This window comes from Taudactylus pleione, unplaced genomic scaffold (genome assembly GCF_031769625.1).
Source record: "Taudactylus pleione unplaced genomic scaffold, aTauple2 ptg000179l, whole genome shotgun sequence".
NCBI classification, from domain to species: Eukaryota; Metazoa; Chordata; class Amphibia; order Anura; family Myobatrachidae; genus Taudactylus; species Taudactylus pleione.
In genome coordinates, this window is record NW_028284581.1 from 16,889,625 (window position 1) to 16,908,545 (window position 18,921).

Here is an 18,921-nt window from a genome sequence, read left to right on the forward strand (position 1 = left end):
GTCAGTCGGTTGGAGGCAGAGCCAAAATGATGCTATTCCATTAAATTTGTGTAATTTGGCCCCTTTTCCAATTGACCCTTGAATCGCTGAATTTTGTCGCGTGGGGCGGAGCTTAATATGGTACCTTCCTACCAGATCCCATCCACAACATGCAGTGCAGATGCTGCAAGGTAATTGTGTGACTTGTGTGTGTGTATATATATATATGTATGTATGTATGTATGTGTGTAATGTATGTGTGACACATGCAGGTGTGGTGTTTATATGTGTTTTTCTGTGTGAATACATGTATGTATGTGTGTGTAAGTATGTATATGCATGTATGGTGTGTATGTACCATATATATATATATATATATATATTAAAAAAAAAAAAAAAAATGGCAAGCACTCCACACACATCTTAAACATGCCCAGGTGCCATCAGAAGTATGAACCACTTAGTATATACAGAGTAATGCTGCGGCACTCACGGGTCTTGTTCTTGTTCTCTCGTTCTCTCTCTCGTTCTCTCTCTCTCTCTCTCTCTCTCTCTCTCTCTCTCTCTCTCTCTCTCTCTCTCTCTCTCTATATATATATATATATATATATAGCCTGCACACCTACCCAAGCAGCTCTACTGCTCAAATATAGTATGTATATATATATATATATTAGGGATGTGCAGGCTCGGATAGGTTCGAGTTTGCACGTGGAGTTCGGATTTTTCCCTCCAAAAAAACGGAACTCAGAACGAGGCAAAACGTCATCTTACATGGACGAACATCATCATTCCTGGTCTTTTGTCCAGGAATGATGATGTTCGTCCATGTAAGATGACGTTTTGCCTCGTTCTGAGTTCCGTTTTTTTGGAGGGAAAAATCCGAACTCCACGTGCAAACTCGAACCTATCCGAGCCTGCACATCCCTAATATATATATATATATATATATATATATATATATATATGTATATATATATATACACACTTTAAATGCAATTATATTAATAGGGGCCCCCACAAGGTTGTTGCCCCAGGGCCCCTACAAACCTTAATCCGGCCATGTCCTTAATTGTAGGTCTATCATGTATATTGTATGTCACACATTATACCAAATTACACCATATAGGAATGTAATTCTACATTTTGGACAGTAATCATTGTTCCTTAATTTTTCCAAATATTACAAGACTTTGGGATGATTTTCTTGCCTTGATTGCCAGTGTTATGAAAGTAAACATACCAAAAGTTCTAAACTATTTTTTGTTTACAATAAATGGATTTATCAGCAATATTCCTACAAGTAAACCTTTCCCCCTCTGGCAGAATAAATTCTGGAAGCCAGGAAGTACTGTATATTTAGGGGTGAATTCAAGAAGGAGCGAGTTTGCAAAAGCAAGTTTGTTTCATGAAACTCGCATAAATTGTGTAAATGTGCTCACACCGAGAAATGTGTGATCCAATTAGAAATGCCAATTTGCGGTACTCACGGCGAGGTTGGTGACTTCTCTACAAAATGCAACCTGGGAAAAGTGCTTGAATAAGTGGGTAAACCATCCCGAACCCCAAAAAAGTGACAACTGAGATAGCAGGACCATATAAAAGTCTGTTAGTGGGCATAAGGAATGTACTGGAGGTTCTTAATAGGTGACAAATGGCAGACTTGTGCACTTTTATTAATGGTTAAAAAATTATAGCAAGCAAGTTTTTTTTCCATAAAATGAAAGTCTTCTGCATTCTGGGGTACAAAAAATGTATGCACCTCAAAAACCTGTCTCTTATCAATACTACACCTCCACTTACCTGTCCCACGTCATATAATCCATTATTGAGCTTTTTTGAGATATTCACCTGAAAACGAACATGTCTTTATTGGCCAAATCATTCTATTTAAACCCAAGTGCATAATTATTCATTGCGAGGGGTGTAACGGAGATTCTGAATTGTGCCTTACATTTTTACATTCAAATAAAGATTTTCCATACCTTTTCACCTGCTCAGGGGGGTATGCACAAAAAGAACGTGAATTTCCTATGAAAAATCAATGCGAGTTTGGAATTGAATTGCAAATGTTATTCGCATTGTAAGTTTGGCTTGCAGGACACATTTTAGAAGGGACTTTATCAATACAGATTTCTTGAGTATACAGAAGATCCACTGGCACAGTGTTTGGTAAGCCTACCAATAGTATAGCACTGCAGAATATGTGGAGTAATAATAATAGGAATAAACAGTCAAAGGGGCTTATTGCTAGGACAAAGTAAATCAGATAAATTAGAAGTGGGAAGTGGGAAATGAGAAGTGGACATAAAACAGACTGTATCCACGTGCAGAATATCACCAGTGATTATGTGGGAAAACATAAAGAATCATGCAGAAAGCTGTAAGATTTATTTTATGTATTTATTTATTAATAGTTACTTATAAAGCGCAAGGATATTCCGCTGCACTTTACAATTGGGAACAAACAGTAGTGGGTGATGCCCCCAAAAAAGTCCTGTAACCATGAATGGGAGTAGGTAGAACATGTGGATGAGAGATGCAGATGTTGAGCAGAGCGAAAAGTTGGCAGATATTTTAAGATAAGAGATGTATGCTGGTGTAGTTTGGTTAATAGCCTTATGTGTAAGTAAAAGTATTTTATATTGAATTTGGTAGGATACAGGTAATCAATGGAGGGCACAGTTGGAGTAGCAGACAATTAAGTTTTATAAGGAAGATCAGCCTCGCAGCTGCATTCAAAATGGATTGTAGTGGTGAGATTCTGTTTTGGGGAACACCAGTAAGGAGACTATTACAGTAATCAATGTGGGACATAATGAGTGCATGAATTTTTTGCATTGTCTTGTGCAAGATATGGGCATATTCTGCTTGTTTTTTAGATGTGTGTACCATCATTTGGAAACAGAAAATGTTGGCTACAAAGGACAGTTCAGAGTCAAGGATGACACCTAATCAGCGAGATTATGGGGTAGGGTTGATTGTCGAGTTATCTACAGTGATAAAGATACCAGGTTGATAACAACTGTTAGCCAGTGGAAATATTATTAATTCTGTTTAGGAACGGTTAAGTTTCAGATGGCAAGATGACATCAAAGACGAAATGGCAGAAAGACATTCAGTAACGCAGACCAAAGCAGATGGTGACAAATTTAGGGAGGACAGGTAGATTTGAGTATCATCCGCAAACAGAGGATACTGAAATACAAAGCAGCTGATAAGTTTGACAAGAGACGTGGTATAGATTGAGAAAAGCAGAGGACCTAAGAATGAGCCTTACAGTACTCCAACTTCTAGAGGTAGCGAAGAGAGGTGGGTGGAGAGAAACGAACATTGAATTAACGATTTGATAGGTAGGAAAAAAAAACAGGATAGGATTTATCCTAAAGACATAGAGATTGTAGTGTTTGTATGAGCAGAGAGTGGTCAAAGTGTAAAAAGCAGCAGAGAGATCGAGAAGAATAAGTGAGTAATGGCCTTTACAATTAGTAAGTGATCAGATCATTACTCGACCATAGTCAGTTCTGTCTCTGTGGTGTGTTGGGGATAAAAACCTGACTGAATTGGGTCCAAAAAGTTGTGCAAGTGAAGAAAGTGTGTGAGGTCGGGTGTAGTAATGTCTCTCAAGTAGCTTAGAGGGGCATGGGAGCTGAGAAATGGAATGGTAATTTGAGAAAGAGTTAGAGTCAGAGTTTAGTTTTTTTCAGAATAGGAGTAATCACTGCATGTCTGAATAATGATGGAATGATCAGAGCCTGCAGGTGCAGCATCACGCTCCAGGGGGAGGGGAGCAATCAGTGCGATTCACCTGTAAAACTTCTCTGCTTACCGGTCCAGGGATGCTGCTGCGGCTGAGCAGCAGAATCTCCTCTCTCTGTCTGATGTGCTGCTGCACTCCTATACAGCGGCCAGTATTAGTGGGGATACAATCATGCCCCCACCTGGAGCGTGTAAGTGGTAACTGCTCCTTTAACTTCTCAGTGACTCTGGGAATGATAATAGCAAATAGAGATTACAGATTTTAGCTAATGTTGGCATGACCACAGAAGACAGAGCTCTGTTGATTTGTAATGGATCCAGAGTAGTAGAGTAGCAAGATACTTCATCTTTATTTGTGGGATCAAATGAAGAGAAGGTGTCAGAGTGTTCAGGGAAGGAATTGAGTAGGTTGCTGGCTGAGGAAAAGCATACCATTTTATTTTGGATACTATCTATCTGGTCCTTGAAATAGCAAGCACTGATAGTAGCTGGTGGGTTGGTTGTGGGAGGGGTAAGAAGTGATTTAAATGTATTAAAAAGTTGCTTGGGGTTAGAACCGTGAGCAGAGATGAAAGGGTGGAAATATGTTTGTTTGGTCGTGTCCAGAACCGTACGATTGCAGTGGTAGATAGTCTTATTTGTGAGGAAGTCCCTTGGAGTACAATACTGTATTTACTGATGTTCTACTTTGCATAACAGTTTTTGCAGGTGTCTTGTTAATTTACAATGCCTTGGTTGATGTCTAAGTCTACGTCAAATGTGATTGGTAGCTGGAGGCACTTCAACGAGGGCTATTTCCACAGTTTATGATGTGATACAGAAATCTCAGGAGAAGTGAATGTAGAAATTGTAGTTGTTGCAGAGAGTTGTTGAAAATTAATAGCGTTAAAATTTCTGCGGGTTTGAGGAGGCTTTGTAGCCTACTGTGACACTGATGGCAGAGAGCGTTGAGGTGATAAGATTGTGATCTGAGAGAGGGAAAGAAGTGTCAATGATTCAGATACTGAGCATACTTTGGTGAATGCAAGATCAAGGCATCCTGATGAGTAGATGAATCAGTCCACTGGGAGAGGCAGAGAAGAATTTCAGAATAAAACAGATACATTATAGCAGATGTTGGAATTTGGACAAATTTGGAACAAGAAAAAAGAAAAGGTAAAGCCTAGCAATGGTCTTGGGATAGGTGTCAGTGAATCAGAAAGGCCCTGTGGAAAAATATTGATTTTCTGTAGTGTCACTTCCTGGGAATAACTACTCACACTTTTTATATTCCTGGGCGAAAGGTGATTTGAGCCATAATTGATGCATAATTTATTACTCTCTACTTTTTGGACACTGCACTTTTTATTCTTTACTTTTTTTTCACTTGGACTGTTGTGGGGTGCAGACCCTGATCGGTACCCCCATGATCTGGGGGGTAGAAGAAAAACCTTGCCCCCGAGAGTAATCTTTTGATTCCAGAGGGTCGGACAAAGGAGCCCTTCCTCTTTAGAGTGCCAGAAGATCGTCCTGTCCATTTTTTGTGTTTTCAATGTTTTGCAGTGGGTGATCGAATGTACCATTCTGAGCTTTCAATAAAAACTGGTAAACAGGTCTGGCAATGGGACCCATTATATCCAATGTCAGCATACCCACCCTTTAATCATATTTTAATCATTGTCCCATACCTGACTTTCTTTTCTGTGTTTTGTATCCATTTACAAATGTGTCCTCTTGTATCTTTGCTGCTTGTGCGGCAACTCGCGCAACGCTGCATTCGCACCCGTGACTCCATAGGAATGCATGGTACGAACGCAGCATAGCAAATGCGGCTGTGGCTAATTGCATGGCGCTATGTGTGTGGACGTTTGAAGCGCAATCGGCAAAGATACAAGAGGACACATCTGTATATAGCATCATCTGACATCCTTTTATATGTGTGCTTCTGCAGTCAATGTTCTCTAGAAGCTGCAGTTTCAAACATCCATTGTTTAAAAAATAAAAAAAAACAGCTATGCCGCAAACTCCCTATTGCACAGTCCAATTGACATTTTCCGAAATAATTGGGTTAATTATTATGCACTTTTTCAATTCACTGATTTTCATCAACAATATTACATAGTTCAGGTGTCCTTTATGCCTAATAAACACGACATTAATAATCCTTTTTGACTGTATTACTTGACGTATGGATGCTGTTTTGACACTGCAGTCTTTATTTTTTTTGCTGGAGGTTATATGTACTATAAATCAATTGGTTGAGATGTTAGTATTGCTGATGTTGCCAAAGCTAAGTGATTAACCCTTCAGACATAACTATACAATGTTACAGGTGATAGTATTTCATCAGGTGACAAGTAAACAACGTGTGCCAGATGTGATAACATAATATGTATTCATTTCTGAGGTGCTGGTACAAATGCAGGTGCATATCATATTGTTGTTTGCAGCCCACTCCTCCCTTGCTTAGCAGTCAATGCAATATTGTCTCAAGGGCATATTGTGTGGATATGAAAAATTAGAGAAAGCATTTACTTACCCGTGTAAAGTTACCTTCAAAACTGTGAATATCCAGTTGTGGCTTCTGAGCATAAACATAAGCATTGATTGAAAAGAGATCCTGCAATAGAGAGTAGCTGCAATTAATAAACAATGCAGCTTGATCACTAAATAAGGGTATGTCATAGAAGGCATGACCAAAACAGCTTGTTCATTTCTAAATATGACACCATTGATTTTCTTTCTTTGTTCATGAAACAAAATCTTCATATTTTATTCCTGGCACGAAATAACACAGGCAGACCAAGAGTATTACCAAACATGTGGATAACTTTTATATTTGATACTTGAAAACAGTTATTCCTAAGGGAAAATTTGGAAAACCTGAGTAAGATAATAGGACATACAAAACAAAAAGAAATATACTTGGATAAGGTCATGATGTTGTATTAAAATATTGCCTTCCACTGCCAGGTCCCCAATGAAAAGTAATTCTCAGAGGGATTTTATTTTTAAATAATCACTTTTATGACCCTGACCAACAGTGAGTTACACCAATACATAAAAAAATGTAGTTCTCTGTGATATAATCCCCGGAATGCGCTCAGAATGCCGACCGCTGGCATTCCGGCAGTCAGAATGCCGACACCAGAATCCTGACATTTGTCAGAATACAGGTGCTAGCATCCTGACCACCGGAAACCCGAAGGTAAGTACTGGGTTTAGGGTAAGGTTTTAGGGTGAGGCACTAGGGAGAGAATTAAGGTTAGGCTGCGAGGAGGGGGGGGGGTGAGGTTTAGGCACTGGGGGGGAAGGTTAGGTTTAGGGGAAGGTTAGGGGTTAGGTTAGGCTTATGTACCTGGGGCATCGTCATTCTAACCTGGTCATCTCGTATCCAATCCGTAATCCCCAACCCGGAAACTAACTCAAGTGTAAAGAGTGTTGCTTGTGTTGGTTGCAGCACCATAGAACTATACAAGACTCACTGACACTTGGCTATGGTCAGTGGGAGAGAGCCAAATTCAAGCTGTAACTGCCAAATATTATGTTACATTAGAAATATCATCTTAGAAATATGGACATGTGAATGCATACTACGGAACATGATTGTGGACAGAATCCACATTAAAAATCAAGGACATTTTTAGGTAGAGAGTTCCTACAATAAAAGATGTCTACTCAGCATTCACATAAGGAATAATTTGTGACCTTACAATAAAAACTGTGTAAACTGTGTTGAGTTTAATGTAATTAATGGAAAAATTAACCCCATTTTTAGCCTTCTTACTATTTAAATCAGCCTTTTCCTCCCATGAGAACCCACTATTTAAAATGAATGATCTTAATGATGGCTCCACTCTTGAAGGTTACTTTTTAGGAAAACGGATTGTGCAGGCTACACACTTTCCAATCAGCGTGATTATGTTGCCTTTTTTATTTTATTTTAAATTGTCTTAGTTCCAGCGAAATTTAAAATGGTAACAAAATGCGTCACACCAACATGAAGGATCTGATATGGGAGTGGTAACATAATTATGCTAGTTACAAGTGAAAAATGGCTTATGATAGCGATGGGCAAACTGTCTGCTTCCCGGGCATTCAACCTTCAAAAGGGGTGCACATTTTTATTTAATAAATTTAATAAATTGTCACTTCACTAATATTCCCCCACATGTTCCTAATTAGCCCGATGTGCCCTCAGACTCCTACTTGCTACATATTGCATCTACATGCACTCAGAACCTACACAAGTACTCCAAGACTCATCCCACATGCCACTCAGACCTCCCATCACTTCTACCCACATGCCCCTCACCTGCACAACGGGCCTCCCACATGATCATCAAACATCCCCCACATTTTATAACAGACCCATTTCACAGTAAATAGCAGCTAGACATGTATTCCTATTTATGTGCTTTATATCTAGTAACTACCTTAAAAATGGTATCCAATAAAGGATCTCAGACTGGTGTGCAACGACAAGTCACAGCACGACCTCATTATTACTTATTAACAGACAGCAATAATATTTATTAAAAGTTATTTATAAAAGTCATGCTGGGACTTGTAGTTCCACATAAGACAGAGCTTTAAAGTTGCCTAGAATATATCTGTATTAGAATCTATATTAGGTTACAAACTAACCACAACTTTTACTGACCCGCAGAGGGAGAGCACATTGCACTCCCTCCTCTGGTACACTGCGTGTGCAGAGGAGGTTATGTGACATGGACGTTCATGTCTCCAGTCTTATTCTACACATTACAACAAAGTAGTAACTAAGGGCCTGATTCAGCAGCGATCGCAGCTGTGATTACACACACAATCGGCTGACTGTTGCGTTCTGCACATGCATTGTAGTGAGCGTGCGCGAACAGTCCACTGCAATCGCATTGCCTACGCAGAGTGATTGTCAGGAAGCACCCTTAGGGGTTGGTGACGGGAGGATGGTCGGCGAAAAGTAGGTGTGCCAGTGCGTTTCAACGCCGTTACAGGGGTGTGCATAAATTAGCCACTGCAATGTCATACGCAGCATGGGCTTCCAATGCGAGCGATGAGGCTAGCTAATGTAATTTAAGTTAGTGCAACATTTCCAATGGCTAAGTAGGGATACAGTACTTGAGATTTGTATAAGCTTATAAAGCCCTTTATTAGGTAATTTATTTATTTATTACCAGTTATTTACATAGCGCACACATATTCCGCAGCGCTTTACAGAGAATATTTGGCCATTCACATCAGTCCCTGCTCCAGTGGACCTTACAATCTATATATTCCCTATCACATGTGCACACACACACACACACACACTAGGGTTAAATTTGTTGGGAGCCAATTAACCTACCAGTATATTTTTGGAGTGTGGGAGGAAACCGGAGAACCCGGAGGAAACCCACACAAGCACAGGGAGAATATACAAACTCCGCACAGTTAGGGCATCGAACCCATGACCTCAGTGCTGTGAGGCAGAAATGCTAACTATTACACCGTTGTTCTGCCCTGTAATTTATGCTACTTCTCACAGGTTATCTACTGTATGTTTATATAGTGATCATTTTTGAGTTTTCAGTGTTTATATACTTTTCAGGACCTCTTGACTATCAATAATTCCAGCAACATTGTAATTACATCTTACTGGAGGAAATATAGAATAGAATTCACTAGTTTTGACAAACACAAGTGGTGGGCCAACGTTGCACTAGCAATTGGATCTGGCTAGCCTGGTGCACATAGGTTTTTCAAAACATCTCATGATTGGCGGCTATAACAAATGGATTTTAATCAGCAATAGTAATTAATACTAAACAAGCCTGAATTAGCATTAATACTTTGACATTTGAAATCCATTGGTCAAAGTCTCCGATCACCAACATATTTAAAAAACCGACGCATTGTGAATCTGCTTCTTAGGATCTGGTCTTTCCAAGGGAAAAGGTATTTCAATGCCATAAATTCAAAAGTTGTGGCCTCAAGGCATAGGCGTACCTGTCATAGGTGCAGGAGGTTCGGCTGCTATGGGGCCCTGGCCGCATGCGGGGCCCGGCCCTCCGCCTGCACCTACTGTCTATGCTGCCAAGCCAGCTATGCGCTCACCTCTTGAGCTCCTGTCATCCTCCATCAGTGTGCTGCTCAGGGCAGGCACATCTGCTCTCCCGGTCGGCTCCGCCTCCGTTTCTCCTCACTAACTGATACTGGTACCGTGATCCTGGGATGTCCCAGCAGGCTCTGCATGGCCACGCTTCCTTCCAGCGTCAGCGAGTAGAGAGCTAAAGGTGGAGCCGGCCGAGAGAGCAGATGTGCCTGCCCTGCGCAGCACACTGCTGAAAGATAAGTCAACCATGGTGCTCAATAGATTAGTGGGCTAGAGGGGGGAGGTGCATAAAAATGTTGCTATGCCACCCCCCCTAGTTCTAGTTACACCCCTTCCACAAGGGGTGCCCTACTAGGCTACAACTGACAAGGGACTGACCAGAGACAACAGGAATACCTCAAGATTTGAGCTAAAGGACACTAGCAGACCAAAATGATGAGGAAACAAGTCTGATCAGAAATGGGAGGTAAGAACAGAATTCATACTGTAGCGTCAGCTAGAACTCTATTACAGGAATGCTCACAGGACATTACTGGGAAGAGAGTAGAAACCCTCTCCCAGGAATGTTGCCCAGATGGCGTTAGCTGCCGAGGCCATACTCCGGAATGCTGCGGTCAGAGATGGAGGGATTTCGGCAGATATGGAGTTTAAAAAAAAAGCAGGTGATTTCCACAGATATGTCGCAAATACTATTTGATAAATAAGCCCCTTAATATGAGTATTTATCAGCTGATTCATTCATTACGTTTGGGATTTTATTTTTTGCATGTTAATTACGGTACTGTATGTGCTGCAGACTGAAACCGGAGTTATAAACAAGTTGAAAGTATGAAGATTGTTTCTTACAGAAAATCATTTTACCAGCTTACATTTTTTTACAAGTTAAATATAAAACCCACATTGAAAACTGAGGTTCTAGTAAGTCACTCTCTAATAATGTAAGTTCACATCAAATCGCTACTTAACCCTTTTGTTAAAATTTCAGATCATGTCTAAGAAGTCTTAATGGGACATGTCAAACCGTAAGGTTTTTGTCTATGGAATTTCATTGCTTTTTTTTATCATTTATTAACCATCAGGGAGGGGAGCAGCTAATCAGGCTACCTGCAGGGGAGAAGGGCAACAAAATGGTACACTAGCACTAGTGGTGGAGGGATCAGCACACAGGAGGTGTTTTGGGGGTGCAGAGGGAGATACAGCTGAGGGGGTAGGCTGCAGGTGTGCAGGGCAGTGCACAGGGGCAGCAGTAGGGGATAGAAAGGCTCACTGGCGCTGATAGTCCCAGCTCTGAACTGCTTCTTAGGCTAGGGCAAGGGAGGGTTAGGCTTTGGCACCCCCGGGGGGAGGTTTAATGTTAGGCACCACCCCAGGACGGTTAGGTTTAGGGTGTGGTAAGGAGGGTTAGGCACCTCCAGGGGGAGGTTAGGGTTAGGCACTAGGGGGGGAGGCTAGGGTTAGGCAGCACTAAGGGAGAGTTAGGGGTGAGGAGAGGGGTAGGGATAGGGTACTTACCTGCCCTGTCGGGATCTTCTCCCTTCGGGGTTCGGGAGCCGGGACTTCATACCCATTCCCATTATTGGACTTCTATGATTCTTTAATGTAGGGGTCATTATCTGGTGATCATCAAAAAATAGCTTCAAATGAGGGCACAACCAACTTTGCAGGTACCAGGATTGTGGAGGTAGAGGACTTACAGCCACCCCCTGTCCTCAGCAATATTATTTGTTTTTAAGTGAAATCAGCGTGCACAGGCACAACAATGTTAATTTCTGGAGACCTTGTCCCCAGCTGGCAACATGCAGGGAAGTTTTGTTTATTTGATCTTTTTACATAGTGCCCTTTGATGTAGAAGACACATGGTGATTTCTATTCATCTTCCATAGTGAAGGGCTTGATGGTAGTGACTGGTACTCACCTTCTTAACATGTTCAAAAATTTCTTAACTGATGGAAAGGTTTTTAAGGATGATAATGGCCCCCCTCCACAGAGGCGGGCTGGGCCGGGGGGCAGGGTGCCATCTGCCCCCCGGGCCGGTATAATCTCAGTATTATGGGGCCGCCAGTTGCCTCCTTAGTTGTTATATATATATATACACTTCTGGCGGCCGGGAGACATGCAGAGGATGCTCCCCGGCCACTCAGTTAGTGTAACAAGGATAATCAGCGCGCCCGTATGCCGCACTGAGTTTCCTTGAAGCTCCAGTAATAAGCAGCCAGGGAGCATCTTGTGAATGTCTCCCGGCCGCCAGAGCCATGGGCAAAACCGAGGGGTGGTCCAGGAGTGCACAGGGCCACCCCTTAGCAGTGCATCTGTGATTACCCTCGGTCCAGATCCACACCGCCACAGTCCGCACGCTCAGCAGCAGGCAATGCAGGCCAGGAGCCGGACTCAGGGGCACATCACTCACTATGAGCGTGAGTCTGAATTAGCTGGGGGCGGGGCGCCACTGGGTGAGGGGAGGGCGCAAGGCACCTCCTCTTCCGTTCCACTGCTCAGCTGTCCCGCACGGTCTGTCTACTGTACTGTTAGCATACAGTGATCCCTCTGGCAGCTGCACTGATACAGATGCCTGGAGACTTCCCAGGTAGCCAGAATCACCTGGACCTTACATGGAGGTAAGAAATCCGGGGGTTCTACTACTAGGCCATTGACTTCCTGTGCATACACTCACCCTGAACCTAGCACTAAACACCACACACTCACCCTGAACCTAGCACTAAACACCACACACTCACCCTGAACCTAGCACTAAACACCACACACTCACCCTGGCCCTAACGCTAAGCACCACACACTCACCCTGAACCTAGCACTAAACACCACACACTCACCCTGGCCCTAACGCTAAGCACCACACACTCACCCTGGCCCTAACGCTAAGCACCACACACTCACCCTGGCCCTAACGCTAAGCACCACACACTCACCCTGGCCCTAACGCTAAGCACCACACACTCACCCTGAACCTAGCACTAAACACCACACACTCACCGTGGCCCTAACGATAAGCACCACACACTCACCCTGGCCCTAACGCTAAGCACCACACACTCACCCTAGCCCTAACGCTAAGCACCACACACTCACCCTGGCCCTAACGCTAAGAACCACACACTCACCCTGGCCCTAACGCTAAGAACCACACACTCACCCTGGCCCTAACGCTAAGCACCACACACTCACCCTGGCCCTAACGCTAAGCACCACACACTCACCCTGGCCCTAACGCTAAGCACCACACACTCAACACACTGCAAAATCACTCTTGATGTTCTCCATCACACAGAACGAGCAGGAAAGAGGGGCAGAAAGGAAACAAAGACAGACAGAGAGGAGCAGGAGAGCAAGAAGGGAAAAAGACCAAGATGAGATTGAAGAGAGAGAGACAAAGTAGTGGGATCGGAGAAAAAAAGAAATAGTGGAGGGAGAAGGGAGATATGGAGAAGAGACAGAACGGGAAGTGAAAGATGGAATAAGAAAGGAAAAGTGGGGAGGAGAAACGGGGGTGGAAGAGAGAGAAGAAAGAGAGTTTATAAGAATTAAAAAGAAAGTCAGGCAACGCCGGACATTATATCTAGTGTGTGTAAATACAGTGTATATATTATGTGCAGTATGTTTTTAAATGTCAATCCTTTTGTGGATATTGTTTTTGCTGTAATGTTGTATTTTTGGAAGATTATAATAGCTGAATCCATTCTAAGTGTACTGAAGGCAGATACACACACATGCAAGATCAACACTAAGGGTACTAAGCCTTAAAGAGAGCTAAAGTGGATGGAGATAAAGTACCAACCAATCGGCTCCTGTCATTTTACAGGCTGTGTTTGAAAATGACAGGAGCTGATTGGTTGGCACTTTATCTTCATTCACTTTAACTCTCTCCAGGGCTTAGTACTGTGCATTGTGATCTGCAGTGATGTAGTCACTGATGCTGCAGTGTGCCGATGCTGCTGCCCGTGGCTGAGGGCAAGGGGGAGACTGGGAGCTCCTCTCTCTATTCCGCTCTTCAGCGCCTGCAAGTTGAAGTGGCGGCAACTGGTAGTACCGCTGTGTGATGTTGACAGGTCAGGTCAGACTTTTGTAGGGCGGCATGGGCAATGAATATGTGTTTATTTATTTTCCTGTGAGGGCCATTGTGTTTGATTTGTTTTTTCCTGTAGGGGACAATGTGTTTCATTTATTTCCTGTGAGGGTTATTGTGTTTTAAATGCAACCTCTAGTCGGGGTTACCAACACCAGGGCCACTTGCTTGTGTTGCCCCCCAGGCTGAAAGTTGCCAGCCAGCCCCTGCCCCTTCACATAGCAAGTGCAGTTGAACATGATACTGATGTTAGCAATATATACAGTAACGGCTTTCTCAGGTCAGAACTCAGGGCCTGATTCAGCTAGGAATGCAGATGCTAATACGCACACAATCAGTCGATGTGTGTGATTTGGGCAAGCGTATGCATCGCAGTGCGCGAACTAGAAATAGCAATTGGAACTGCAATTACAGAGGGTTCCGCAGACCCAGAGCAGAGTGATTGACAGGAAGAGTCGTTTGTGGGTGGTGACGGGGGGAGGGGGTGACTGTGCGAACGCAGGCGTGCGAATGCGTTGTGACGGCATTGCAGGGGCGTGCATAGATTATCCACTGCGTGGCAATATGCAGCCTAAGCACTGATAGCGTGCATGGATTTTAGCAATTTCTAAACAAGATCAGGGCTGCTGCAGGTGTGCATATGGGTCCAATGTTACCAATTGTTTTGCTATGTTCCCCTAGTATACAGATGTGAGTAAGGGGAAGTGGGCGTTCTTATGTGAGAATGCAATCACAATGTGAATGCAAACATTTAAATAGCAGCGCTGACATTAGCAACTGTGGTGCGTGCGTATAAGGAGAATTGACATCCGTAGTGAATCAAGCCCTCAATCATTAATGTGCCATTTACAAATGACACCCAAGACATTTTCTCACACTGACAACCAGATCAGTTAGGTGACTTTCTTGTTGTAGAATTATGCTGCATCCCTCCTGCACATTTTCATATTGTTGTTGCAATTGCCATGACTGCCTGCACGGGGTGGCCCAACAGCATATTATGTCACTTTATATTGGTGTTCCATTTTTTGTTAACTAACTGTATGTCATAAAGCTGGTTGTGCAGTTTAGAAGTGCATCCTCTAATAGTTCTATGCAGGATTAAAATAATTTCACAATAATGTATCCCACTCTTGTGGAGGGCACAAAATCCATTATAAAGGAAAGGAAAACCTCATGTTGCATTAGGATCAGGTTAATTAACAGCATCAACTGCACAGATGACACATCTACACATATCTAAATTATAAATGACAAATTATTTAGTATGGTATAGGCCACGATAGGCCTTTTTCTGTATCTGTTCACATCTTAAACTGTTTGCCATTTGTTGTAATCTTTCACACGCTGGCCATTCATCACATTCTTGTCCTTCCTATTTAGTTTTCATCAAGACCATGAGAAATAATTCATATGAAACTAATACACATGTGGGTGTCCTATATCTTCATCATTCACTTCTTTCCCATCTGTTATCACCTACAATTTAGATAATCCAGCCTATTATGTGCTTTATTGTGAACAGAAAAATAAGAGTCTCTTGGAATAAGGGGTAGAACAGAATCCAATACCACACACATACAATAAAAACGGTTGTCCAGGCTCCCTTTAATAAGTATTTTACCTAAACAGCTCATACAAAAACTAAACATTAATTTAACACACTAAAAAAGCTCATTGCAATTGGCCGAAAGTGAGGGGAAAAATAGGAAATCCTTTCACCAGCTTGTGTAACACTTCCAATTCGGTCCATCTGGTTACAGTAAATTGTAGTATTTCAACAAAAACACTGATCACATTTTATTCAGATTTGAAACCTGTTAAAAAGGAAATGCTTAAAGGGACAAATCTGCATGAATATAGCAATACAAGGTATGCCATTTACAGAAAAGATTGCAGAAATGTAGGGGACATGGGGCCTGATTCAGATATGTACACTATCAGCATAGCAGCGATGATAAAATACACTAATGGCGTAGAAGATGTTTTGTGTAAATAGATGCATCCTGCCGGCTTCATCTGATCCACTGCTGCGTCCAAGGATGCAGAATCAGAACACTGTGCATGACCATCAGTCATATGAGTAACTTTTTCACAGCTGTCAGGTTTATTCACCAATCACAAGTATACAGATCTAATGGGTTTGTGGCCTATTTTACTAAGAAATTGTAACATGTTGCCCTTTTCTTTTGAACCCATTTATGAGTGAAAATATATTAACAGTAATAAACTAATTCTAAAGGCCTGAAAAGATCTATTAGCAGTTTTACTTACTTGCATATACAGAATATAGGTGTCCGGCACTCATGCTATAAATACAGTTTAGTTGCCCGGGTGCCCTCATAAATGATGCATGCAAGCTGAAAATTCACAAAGAATAGGCAGCACTCTAAGGACTTGTACAATAAAAAACTGCTGTCCCTGCATAGCCGCTAATCCAACGTGCAACCTTTTCTTTGTGGATTTCATTGTACACACACATTATATATATATATATATACATACATACATACATATATATATATATATATATATATATATATATAGTAGTCTAATGATCCGGCAGCCCAGAGCCTCCACAAAGTGGTCGCGCTTCAGTATAGTTCCAGAGGTGCGGCACACATATATTTTAGTTGGCAACACACGGTACAAAACAGCTTCCTAAGCACTTTATCATGGGAACAATTTCAACTATATATGTTACACACAGATGAGACATACAATATAAGCCTGATCCTACTTGTATGAGATCAAAGGATATGATAAAAATACACTACACTGTATTGTAGACACTGCCCTGTACACGCATGACACATGAACAGAGGCAGAAAGCGGCATCCTGCATACACAATAAGGAATGTGCTACTGTGCATTTCTAAAATAAAAAAGGAAAATGGGGCGGAATGTGGTGGATGAGTTATTTTTTAGGGAAATCAGAATTCCAGGGACAAATCCAAATAAAGAGAAAAATGAAAAGCTGGTAAATATGTATGCCTTATACAGATTTGTGTACATTCATATACTAACAGGTTTCTGATCACACAAATGCTGTATAAACAAAGGGTTGTAATGTTAGAATGGCCTGCATAGATGCCTGGGTCTTTGCTATAGTGATATGCAAAACTGGTCTCAGTGAGATGGATTTTATTCATCTGCATTAGTCACAAAATGACTAAGAGACGACATGATAATGGGGATGTTTTTCTTTAGACGTCAGTATAATAATACAGAAATGACTGGGAGGTTATCAATAAGACAGGGAAACCTCCTCCATTAGGTCAAGGGCAACATTTGTTCACCCAACTTAAAGATCATTAAAATACATCCTTAATCATAACATGTGGTTCATTACAGATAAAATGGCCCCTCGTTCAATAAAACTAATTAAATGTAAATGGTATTGTTTACTGCTGTATGGATCTTTTGATATAAATCAGCGAGTCACCATTTATTGAAAATTACACTGATCTCACTGCTGCTAATAAATTTACTTGATCACATAAGATGGAAATTAATGTTTCACAACATGAAGGCTGACAGAGGGGAAAAAACCTGCACCACTTATGAGTATGAAACCACAGGAAACCTAACCTGCAGGTTACAGGTATTGCAATGCAGCTATTATTAAAGGATGTGTTGAAAATTTAATTGTCTGATCATTCTAAGTGGTTTGGGAAGACAACAAAATCTGCAGTGATCATCTTTGTTGGTGTCATCTGTTCTTTGCGAAAAGCTCAGAAGAAGGATTATTTGTTCTGGGTGTCACTGAGGATAAGGTTACAGAGCTGTGCCGATGATGGGACTGATGGTTCATGACAATATGTAATACTCATATCTATTATATTAGGTAAACACTGACATAAAAAAAAATGTTACATATGAAATTAAGGTATTACATGCAAAAGAAAAAAAAAGAAAATTTTTTTTCTTTTACATGTAATAAGCTGATTTCATCTTGGAAGGAAAATCATCACTATTATAGGAAAGTACTATTTCTATGTTGTCATTCCAAAGCACCATTTTACTCATAACTATTTTGTTTATATGGTTTTAATTTGGGGTTTGTGGTGGGGCCCCTTGTTTCAGAGTGAATATGCTGCATTACTGTGAGCACCAATAGATACTGTTGTTTTCCTTTGTGTACTGACATAATAGAACGGACAACTGTGGGTAGTATGCAATGACTATTGTAGCTCTAAGTACTCAAACCCCTTAGAAAATTCAAATTACAGACTAGCTGGCCTTCAATACCTATATATCTACACGTGTCAGATTACATGATGAGACAAAATATACCATAGTAACTTTACAGTGTTTTTCCTACTTGTTCTTTACCCAAAACTGCAACCTTATTATTAACATTTATTTATATTATGCCAACATATTTGTTGCACTTTGTAACAAAATACCTCTACACCTATGTATAAAGGCTAACAAAAGCACAAGTACATTTGCATACATATTTTAGAACTACTTTTATGCTACATCCAAGCCATAAAGAATGAAATACATTAAATCTATGCAGAAATAGCAAACATTAAATTCATAAATGGCTATAGTGACTACAGGCCAGCAGGTGGCATTCAAGAATTATAAGAACACAAAATTCCTTTGCTGTGCTTGAGCGTTCTTGTGTGATCATATTAACCCAGCATGTACATAAAGTATATACTAAAAAAAAACCGTCATGGTTTCATATTTAAAAAAGTTATTATAAGTAAAATATATAATTATGTACAGGATAAAATATGCTTTTGCAGACAGTTAAAATGTTGCCAATTAATTTATAAATTGAAAACTAGTAAAGAGAGAGTTGAGCTGAGTGCTATCAATATTCTGTCAATGGCAGGGAAAAGAAATCAGCAGATGGTGAATGACAAGCAAAGGTATCTGACAAATTCTGGGATAAAGGACAATTAAACAATACAGTATGAGCAATTAGAAACTAGTGTTTGGGTGGTTAAAAAATACATATAGTCTGTGCATGTAATTGACAGCATCAAGAAACAGAAATTCTTTCAATGCACAT

The 18,921-nt window shown here is 41.1% G+C and overlaps 1 protein-coding gene across 4 annotated transcripts in view; it reads right to left on the bottom strand.

The window, feature by feature from the left end:
- ATP9B (ATPase phospholipid transporting 9B) overlaps window positions 1-18,921 on the bottom strand; it is a 434,681-nt gene that overhangs the window by 203,146 nt on the left and 212,614 nt on the right. For all 4 annotated transcript variants that reach the window (XM_088475905.1, XM_088475902.1, XM_088475901.1 and 1 more), the window contains exon 9: window positions 6,257-6,337. In XM_088475905.1, the coding sequence (XP_088332031.1) occupies window positions 6,257-6,337 (81 nt within the window). The remainder of the gene's footprint in view (window positions 1-6,256; window positions 6,338-18,921) is intronic.